Source organism: Gekko japonicus, unplaced genomic scaffold (genome assembly GCF_001447785.1).
Source record: "Gekko japonicus isolate JY-2015 unplaced genomic scaffold, Gekko_japonicus_V1.1 scaffold7023, whole genome shotgun sequence".
Taxonomy (NCBI): domain Eukaryota; kingdom Metazoa; phylum Chordata; class Lepidosauria; order Squamata; family Gekkonidae; genus Gekko; species Gekko japonicus.
The window spans coordinates 4,364-14,265 of record NW_015169997.1 but is presented as its reverse complement, the minus strand read 5'-3'; the positions used below and the strand labels follow the sequence as shown (position 1 = coordinate 14,265).

Here is a 9,902-nt window from a genome sequence, read left to right as displayed (position 1 = left end):
CCCCCCCCCAAGCACCAAGAATACAGAGCATCCCTTGCCCCAGACATAAGAACATAAGAGAAGCCGATGTTGGATCAGGCCAGTGGCCCATCCAGTCCAGCACTCTGTGTCACACAGTGGCAAAAAACACCAGGAGCCATCAGGAGGTCCAGCAGTGGGGCTAGGACACTAGGAGCCCTCCCAATGTTGCCCCCCCCAAGCACCAAGAAGACAGCGCATCACTTGCCCCAGAGTCCCTATCTATACCTTGTGGCTAATAGCCATTGATGGACTTCTGCTGCATATGCTTATCTAATTCCCTCTTGAAGCTGCCCATGCTTGTAGCCACCACCACCTTCTAATCCCCATAAAGTCATGAAGTTCACTGTATGATTGTTGGTGAAATCTCTCTCAGCCTAACCGTACTTTACAAGGTTCTCTGAGGATCAAAGAAGAAGAGTTGGTTTTTATACCGCCCTTCTCTCTACCCAAAGGAGTCTCAGAGTGGCTTACAATCTCCTTCCCTCCTTCCCTCCACAACAGTCACCTTGTGAAGTAGGTGGGGCTGAGAGTGCTCTGAGAGAACTGTGACTAGACCAAGGTCTCCCAGCTGGCTTCACATGGAGGAGGAGGAGTGGGGAAGCAGGCCCGGTTCTCCAGATTAGAGTCTGCTACTCTTAACCATCACACCAGACGGGCTCTCTTCGTAAAAATGGGAAAGAGAGAACGATGGAGAGCTTTCTAGGATTCTTGGGGGACGAGCTGGGTGGAAAAGTTAATGGATTCCACAGTGAATCCTATTCGTTTGCCCCGACTACAATTTCCCTGTTGAATATGTGTCTCAGCGAAAAGTGACTTTTCTAATAGAGCCTTTAATCTAGAACATTAGGGATTACTATAGCAAGGCACTTATTATGGATCAGGCATTGCCCTATACTTTTATTTACTTAGCGATAATGATCCTAAGATTACTTTGGCAACAGCAACATTTGCCTCAGTCCTTACTTTAATTTTATTCTCACAACTCTGCCTTTCCAATCACCTCCTGCCTGGTCCTTTTAACTGGAGATGCCGGGGATTGAACCTGGGACCTTCTGCATGCCAAGCAGAGGCTCTGCCACTGAGCCACAGCCCCTCTTTACAGCTCTCCAGGGTCTCAGGTGGAGGTCTTTCCCATCACCTCCTGCCTGATCCTATTTAACTGGAGCTGCCGGGGATTGAACCTGGGACCTTCTGCATGCCAAGCAGAGGCTCTGCCACTGAGCCACAGGCCCACTTTACAGCTCTCCAGGGTCTCAGGCACAGGTCTTTCCCGTCACCTCCTCCCTGATCCTTTTTATCTAGAGATGCTGGGGACTGAACCTGGGACCTTCTGCAGGCCAAGCAAGATGCTCTACCACTGAGCCACAGCCCCTCTTTAAAGAACTCCAGGGTCTCAGGTGGAGGTCTTTCCAATCACCTCCTGCCTGGTCCTTTTAACTGGAGATGCCGCCGGGGGATTGAACCTGGGCCCTTCCGCATGCCAAGCAGATCCTCTTCCACTGAGCCACAGCCCCTCTTTACAGCTCTCAGGCAGAGGTCTTTCCCATCACCTCCTGCCTGGTCCTTTTCTAACTGGAGATGCCAGGGACTGAACCCGGGACCTCCTGCATGCCAAGCAGAGGCTCTTCCACTGAGCCACAGCCCCTCTTTACAGCTCTCCAGGGTCTCAGGCGGAGGTCTTTCACCTTACTTCCTGCCTGGTCCTTTTAACTGGAGACGCTAAGGATTGAACCTGGAACCTTCTGCATGGAAAGCAGAGGATTTTCCACTGAGCCACAACCCATTCCCAAAGCACTACAGCATGTGATGCAATTCTGTACTGCCTCTCATTCTGTGAGAATATCCCCATCTCTGGGTCACCCAATATATGTCAAGTCATGATCAAAGGGCTCACCTGCCTGACACCAAAGCTCTGTGCAGTATTCTTCAAGTTGATTGAAATTGTCAGGCATACCAGGCAACCAAGACTTGAAGTTCACCAGAGATCTATCGGACCATCTCCAGCGTCTATTCTGTGGTGACAAGAAAGAAATTTTGGTTGGGGGGGGGGGAACCAAGGCAACGAAAGGTACATTTATTTAGGAAATGTGCCTGCTGCCTTCCCAGAGACTTATCCAACATAGACTTAAAACCAACAGCACAAAAACAAACTAGATGGTTTAAAGTCGGTTATCATATCACCTCTCCGTCGTCTCCTCTCCAGGCTCAACATGCCCAGCTCCTTCAACCTTTCCTCAGAAGACTTGGTCTCCAGACCCCTCACCCTCTTCGTTCCCTCCTCTGGACACATTCCAGCTTGTCAATATCCTTCTTAAATTGTAGTGCCCAAAACTGAACACAATACTCTAGGTGAGGTCTAACCAGACCAGAGCAAAGTGGTACCATCACTTCACGTGATCTGGACACTATACTTCTCCTTCTTCTTCTTTTTTAAAAAGATTTTATTAATCGTTTTGACACTATGCTTCTGTTGATACAGCCCAAAATCGCATTTACCTTTTTAGCAACCACATCACACTGCTGACTGCTGACTGATGTTCAGTGTGTGGTCTACTAAGACCCCTAGATCCTTTTCGCACATACTACTGCCAAGACAAGTCTCCCCCAACCTATAATTATGCATTTGATTTTTCCTACCTAAATAAAGAACTTTACAATTATCCTAATTGAAATTCATTTTAGTTCTTTTAGCCCAGTTTTCCAGCCTGTCAAGAACATCCTGTACCTGACTGTCTTCTACTGTATTTGTTATCCCTCCCAATTTAGTATCATCTGCAAATTTAATAAGCATTCCCTCTATCCCTTCATCCAAACCATTGATGAAGATGTTGAACAAAACAGGTCCCAGGACAGATACTTGAGCCAACCACTTGTCACTCCTCTCCAAGAAGATGAGGGACCATTCACAAGCACTCTTTGGGTACAATCTGTCAACCGAACTGTCATAGGATCCAAACCACATTTTTCCAGCTTGTCAACAAGTATATTATGTGGAACCTTATCAAAAGCCTTACTGAAATCAAGATAAACTATGTCTACAGCATTCCCCTGATCCAGCAAGGTAGTAACTTCCTCAAGAAAAGAGATATGGTTAGTGTGACATGACTTGTTCTTGAGAAACCCATGCTGGCTCTTATTAATTACAGCCGTCCTTTCTAAATGCTCAAGGACTGTCTGTTTGATTATTTGTTCTTTGTTGGTCTTAAAGGTGCCACTGGACTCTCAATTTGTTATCTTCCTGTGTTGAACACACTTTGCCATTAGGAAGCTCCTCCTCAAACTTAGACAAAAACTCTTTTGCTGGGGTTTGTATCGATGAGTTCATTTGCTGTAGTTTATATCCATTATACCCCATTTAATTGATTGGATCGATTGATTTTCATTGATTTCAAGGCCTTTTGTGAAGAACATTGTTTTCAATCCTGCAGTAGGAAAATATTGTTGGAATGTAGTGAGTGAACACAGACGAGCCTGGCAGATACTCACCCTCTGGGGGTTATGCAGTCCGATGAAGACGTTGACGCAGTCTTGCTGGTTGGCCTGGATGTGTCTGGCCAATACGGCTCCCTCCGCTCGGCTACCAATGGAAGCGAGGTGGCCATTGGTGCCTTGGCTTTGGCAGTCAATCTGGGGGAGGGACACAGGAGAGACCTTTTTTTACCCCAGGGGGCAGGGAGAGGAGGGGGAGGGGCAATCTGTGGCCAGCCAGGGCTGCAAGGTCAATAGTATTATGATTATGATTAAAACCAGGGGGGGGGGGGAGCCAACGGAAGCAAAGATGTGGGGAAAGGGACCCCCCCTCCCTACAAGTTTCTTGCTGGTCCCCCCCCCCCTTGCAATTTCTAATGCCTCTAAGCAGCACCTGCTTTATTATCATGTTTGCTTATCTGCATCGCTTGAGAGAAAGGCTGAACCTTCTGGCGTCTCTCATTCTCCATTATGTGTAAGAACGTAATCTGGTTTCAGACCTGAACGGTTTATGATGGGGTTCACACCAAGCCTCTCTCTGCCTCCAGCTCTTCCCTTCTCCCCTCCCTTTTTTGTGACTTTCTCCATAAAAGGTAGACTATGACCTCCTTCGTAGCATCTGAAGAGGTGAGTTCTTGGAATCAATGTTGTCAGTCTTAAAGGTGCCTCCGGACTTCTCTTTCAACTGGACATGCCTATTGGTCCTTTTATTAGTCACACTCCGTTACAGATGGGTTCCCCCTCCAGTCCCGTCAACATGGCGATAAAAGGATGGGGATACCGTACTTTTTGGAAAACTGAATTCATATTTCCGTGGATTTTTTTGGTGTTAAATTATCCATTTCAACCGCTTCAGTCACTTCGTTAATAAAATCCCATCTATCTGGTGTCTTTTCATTCTTCCAGAACTTAGCCCATACTATTCTTGCTGCTGTCAATAAGTGGATTACCACATAGTCAAATGCATATAAATGGATAGAAACGAGCACTCAGTTAGAGTGAATCATTGTAAACTTTTTTTTTTACTTAGTCATGTATAGAGGAATACAACTCATGAAAAGAGGAAGGATCTGTTTTATGTAATATGTTTTATGTCTTGTTTTCTTTGTGTGTGTGTTTTTCCCTGGTTTTGTCCATGTGTATGTATGTAAAAGGTAAAGGTAAAGGTTCCCTTGCTCGAAAGCCAGTTGAATCTGACTCTAGGGTTGCGGTGCTCATCTCTGTTTCCAAGCTGAAGAGCCAGCGCTGTCCAAAGACGTTTCCGTGGTCATGTGGCTGGCATGACTAAACACCAAGGCACACGGACCTTCCCACCAAAGTGGTCCCTATTTATCTACTTGCAATTTCTTGCTTTCAAACTTCTAGGTTGGCAGGAGCTGGAGATAGAGACGGGAGCTCACTCCATCATGCGGCACACTCAGGTCTCGAACTGCCGAATGACCGACCTTCCACAGCCTGCAGTTCAGCGTTTTAACCACTTGAGCCACCACAGCTCCATGTATGTATGTAAGTAAATAAATAAAAATTGTTTAAAAAAAAGGACGGGGATACGAACTCATGCAGAAAAGCCTGTGCCCTGCCCTGGATTGCCCAGGATAGCCCCAGGCCATCAGATGTCGGAAGCTAAGCAAGGTCACCCCTGGTCAGTATTTGGACGGGAGACCACCAAGGGAGTCCTGGGTTGCTATGCAGAAGCAGCAATGGAAACAAGCCCAGCCTGCTCTCGGTGTTTCTTGGAAGCTAAGCAGTTTTGGCCCGGGTTTGCACTTGGATGGGAGACCACCAAGCGAGTCCTGGGTTGTAAAGCAGAGGCAGGCAACGGCAAACTGCCTCTTGCCTCTTGCCTCGAAAACCCTCCCGGGTCACCATTCAGACTCCTCCTGAATGCCAGTATTCATGTGCGTTCATCTATTTTTCAAGGGTGCCCCCCTATCTGTGGCTATCTAAATCCACAGATCAGGGCCACAGTGAAACTTAGCCGGTTTTTCTGCAAATAGGGCCTCCCTGTCCTGTCCACGAAATCCCCAGAGGCGTCCGGATGGCAGGAGGCTGAATTCCCTTCCTTAGTAGAGAATGGCCAGGAAGGACCCCTTACCTCTGCCTCCGCCCAGTTCATTTTGTCCTCGAAGAATCCGTAGCAGCTGCCTTGGTAGAACATCCATCCCGTCGGGCACGACAAGGCTCCCACACCTGCTCGGGGGGTGGGGGAGAGACGGAAGGACCAGTGGGGGGGGGAGAAGGAGGGGGGGTCATGTGTTAAATGACTGTGACTCCGGAGAGAAGGACTGGGTGTGAGGAGAGGTGGCGGGGGACGGGACCTTGGGTGCTAGGGGGTTGGCAAAGAGCCTCTGTTTCCAGAGCGGTCAGACACTTTCTCTTCCAGAACCAGAGAATCATTTCAGTGTTTGCGTCTAGAGCGGGGCTCCCCAACGTGCCGCCCACGGGCACGATTACGCCCACCGACACTTTTCTTGACCCCCCCACCCAGTGTTTTTAGAAGGTGGGTTCTGATTGGGCACTGACGAGCCAACTGGCTCTGCAAATTAAAATAATGTTTCCCAGGGGCAGCTGCCACTACAGCATCTGTTTTATCTCTCACTCCTTTTTCTCAATGTCCTTTTAGAAATTACCCCTCTCCTCCCTTGCCCTTGCGCTTTCTCTCTGTGTTTGGCTCCGCCTCCCGGGGCAGCCATTTTGTGGGTGTGCCCACTGCCCTGTCACAGAATTCCAAAGGCGCCCCAGGGGCTCGAAGAGATGAGGGGGCCCTGGCCGAGAGAGCTCCTTCTGAAGCTGTTCCTCTTTAGATCCCTGTGCCCTTGGGAAACGAACCCTATATCAGTGGGGTTTTCTGGAACCCTCCTGTGAGTGAGACATGACAGAAGCCTGCTTATGGGACGGTCCCTAAAAAGGAAGGAAGGGTTCTGCAATATATACATTTCCACATCTCTGGGAACTGTTATGTGCAAACGTTACGTGCAAACAGGTGCAGAGTAAGTTAAGTTGGTCCTCAGTAGAAACTCAACTCTTGGGAATGGGCCGGCGACCAGGAACCAAAGGAAGGCCAGGCCAAAACCGGAGAGAAGCCCCATCTTCCTTCTTCCGGTCCTGTGGAGAGGAAGAGCAGACGGTTAAAAGAGAGGAGGCTGAGAGAGAGACGCAGATGATGACCCCTTGGAATGGCCTCGGCCATCACTCGTGGTGTCAGAACCGAGCTGGGAAAACGAGGCTGGTGCCTTTAAACATGACACGGAAGGCAACAATACTGTGGCCACTGATACTGTGCCACTGAGTCACAGGCCCATGAGCACACATGAATCACACCATCAGTCCATCAAGGTCAAGGTTGTCTACTCAGACTGGCAGCGGCTCTCCAGGGTCTCAGGCGGAGGTCTTTCCCATCACCTCCTGCCTGGTCCTTTTAACTGGAGATGCCGGGGATGGAACCTGGGACCTTCTGCACCATGGGCGTAATCTTGGTGGGGGCGGCGGGCTGTCAGCCCCCGCCGAAATTTTAAGGAAGGTGCTCAGCCTCCCCCGGGAGCCACCCTTGCTCCTAGCACAGCAATGCCTCTGGTCCAGCCCCAGGCCCCCCCCCCCGGGAAATTGGAAAGTCTACACCCTTGCTGCATGCCAAACAGAGGCTCTACCCCTGAGCCAAGGCCCCTCTTTGCAGCTCTCCAGGGTCTCAGGTGGAGGTCTTTCCCATCACCTCCTGCCTGGTCCCTTTTAACTGGAGATGCCGGGGATTGAACCTGGGACCCTCTGCATGCCAAGCAGAAGCTCTGCCACTGAGCCACAGCCCCCCTTTACAGCTCTCCAGGGTCTCAGGCAGAGGTCTTTCCCGTCACCTCCTACGTGGTCCTTTTTAACTGGAGATGCCGGGGATTGAACCTGGGACCTTCTGCATGCCAAGCAGAGGCTCTGCCTCTGAGCCACAGCCCCTCCTTACAGCTCTCCAGGGTCTCAGGCGGAGGTCTTTCCCATCACCTCCTGCCTGGTCCTTTTTAACTGGAGATGCCGAGGATTGAACCTGGGACCTCCTGCATGCCAAACAGAGGCTCTGCCACTGAGCCCCACAGCCCCTCCTTACAGCTCTCCAGGGTCTCAGGTGGAGGTCTTTCCCATCACCTCCTGCCTGGTCCTTTTTAGCTGGAGATGCAGGGGATTGAACCTGGGACCTTCTGCATGCGAAGGAGAGGCTCTGCCACTGAGCCACGGCCCCAGACAACTCTGTCCCAAGTGGAATCTGAGGATCTGGCCAACTAGCCACCCTGGGAGATTTCAAGGGTTCACTACGGCTCAACTCCAGAACCAACAGTGGCCCTGAACACCTTTATTGGTGCATACATATAACATGTGAACAGCACGCCAGTAACACTGTTTTTAATTCCAGACCCCTCCAGCACCAAGGGATTACAATTACAAAATGTAAAAGTTCTTTTGGGCATGCTGAGACGTCTTTCCCCCTCCACTGGGTCCCGATTTCTCTGTCTTGGACTCGGATCATCCTGGTGTCCACTAGTCGAAAGGACACAGCAAGGCCGGGGAATCCATTTTCAAAGTGGCAGTCTGGGATGCTGAACTCCAGGGACAGGGAATCCCTCGCGGCTGAGCATCCAAGCCACACACAGACCCAGGTTGGCTGGTGCAGGTACTCACCTTTCCCTCCGTCCAGCTGGTTTATCCGATGAGATGACGACTCAGTCTCCCTCCCACCTGTGCAAACGACAACATTTCTTGCGGGCCTTTATAGTCTGTATGTGTGGGTGTGTCTGTACAGGATTTTGGCAAAATTAACTGAAAAGCAAACACTTCAGGTTTGGCCCATTTCTCTGGAAGTATTTTGCATATCCTCTGTTATTTCAAACACATTTATCTTGTGCAAACACATATGGTTTGTGCACTGGGTGTGAGAAATGTCCCCTGATCTCTCTTTTCCTTCCTCAAGGGTGTCACAGATACGGTCAGCGCCAGGCAGTGTTCCCTCTAAGCTGAGCTAGTGTGAGCTAGCTGACAGTTTTTTAGCCTCCGGCTCACACATTTTTGTCCTAGCTCAGGAAGGATGGCTACAGATCAAACTAATTTATGCAGTAGTCAAATGCTCGCTCACAACTTTAATGCCAGTAGCTCACAAAAAAGAATTCTTGCTCACAAGACTCCACAGCTTAGAGGGAACATTGGCGCCAGGGGTCATTTCCTGCGGGAGCGCACAGGAGCGGAGCTATGGCAGTAAGGTGCCCAAGGTTGCACATGCAACCAGCCCCGCCCCCTGCTCCCAGAAGCCCTCAGTCGGGCCACGAGGAGCAAGAGGTAGCCAGGTAAGTTGCAGAGTCCACCCCATCCAGCCTTCAGGTGCAAGCTCTACATCCTCTCTGAGGGCAGATCTGCGTGTCCCCCCCCCCACAGCTAGCAATCCAAAACAGTCCAGTGGCACCTTTAAGGCCAAGGTTTATTCAAGTACAAGCTCTCCCTCCTCTGTGAGGACAGATCTGCACGTTCTCCCCCCCCCCAATAGCTAGCAATCCAAAACAGTCCAGTGGCACCTTTAAGACCTTTAAGTTTTATTCAGGGACAAGCTCTCACTCCTCTGTGAGGACAGATCTGCACTTTCCCCCCACCCCAATAGCTAGCAATCCCAAACAGTCCAGTGGAGCCTGAGCGGTGGGTGTTGCCTTCTGACACACTTCTGGCGATGTCAGGGGGTGTGGCATATGCAAATAAGCTATGCTAATAAGTTATGCTAGTGAGCTCCTGCACCTCTTTTTCTGTGAAATGACCCCTGTTAGCGACACAGGGGCACAGTTGCTGGACTTGACCGAAAACACCATGGAGGACATTTCTGCACACCAGGAACAGAGCCGGTCTAGGCATTCAGTTTTACGTGCCAAATAGGGAGCTTAGTGTCCCAGAACAAAAGAGCTTTGGAGAGAGTCTCTCGGTGGCCCAGTCTACATCTAGCATTTGCTCTGCTGGCTTACCAAACCCACACTGGAACGGAAAAATATGCGGCTCGAAACCACATTCAAAGACCCTGGGCCAACACCGTACTGACTGCAGAGTCACCCCTGAATGGCCATGAAACAGCCAGAAATCTATGCCGGCGGCTACCGTAAAACCGAGAGATCGAAGGAAGTGAAAGCGGCCTGCTGTCTGGACGCTGCCATAAAAGCCGACAATCAAAGAAAGTGAAAGTGGCATGCGACGCAGAGGGGGATTTCTGTTCCAGCCTGGGTTTGGTACGACAGCGGAGCAAATGCTAGAGTCATAAGAACATAAGAACATAAGAGATGCCAATGTTGGATCAGGCCAAAGGCCCATCCAGTCCAACACTCTGTGTCACACAGTGGCCAGAAATACCAGTGCCATCAGGAGGTCCACCAGTGGGGCCAGGACATTAGAAGCCCTCCCACTGT

The 9,902-nt window shown here is 50.1% G+C and overlaps 1 protein-coding gene across 1 annotated transcript in view; it reads right to left on the bottom strand.

Moving 5' to 3' along the window:
- LOC107115813 (C-type lectin BfL-2-like) overlaps nt 1-8,205 on the bottom strand; it is a gene marked incomplete at both ends in the record, with an annotated part of 11,854 nt that extends 3,649 nt beyond the window's left edge. Inside the window, 4 exons of the mRNA XM_015417573.1 lie at nt 1,916-2,033; nt 3,508-3,648; nt 5,585-5,679; nt 8,149-8,205. Coding sequence (XP_015273059.1) covers nt 1,916-2,033; nt 3,508-3,648; nt 5,585-5,679; nt 8,149-8,205 — 411 coding nt within the window. The remainder of the gene's footprint in view (nt 1-1,915; nt 2,034-3,507; nt 3,649-5,584; nt 5,680-8,148) is intronic.
- Nucleotides 8,206-9,902: the final 1,697 nt, after the last annotated feature.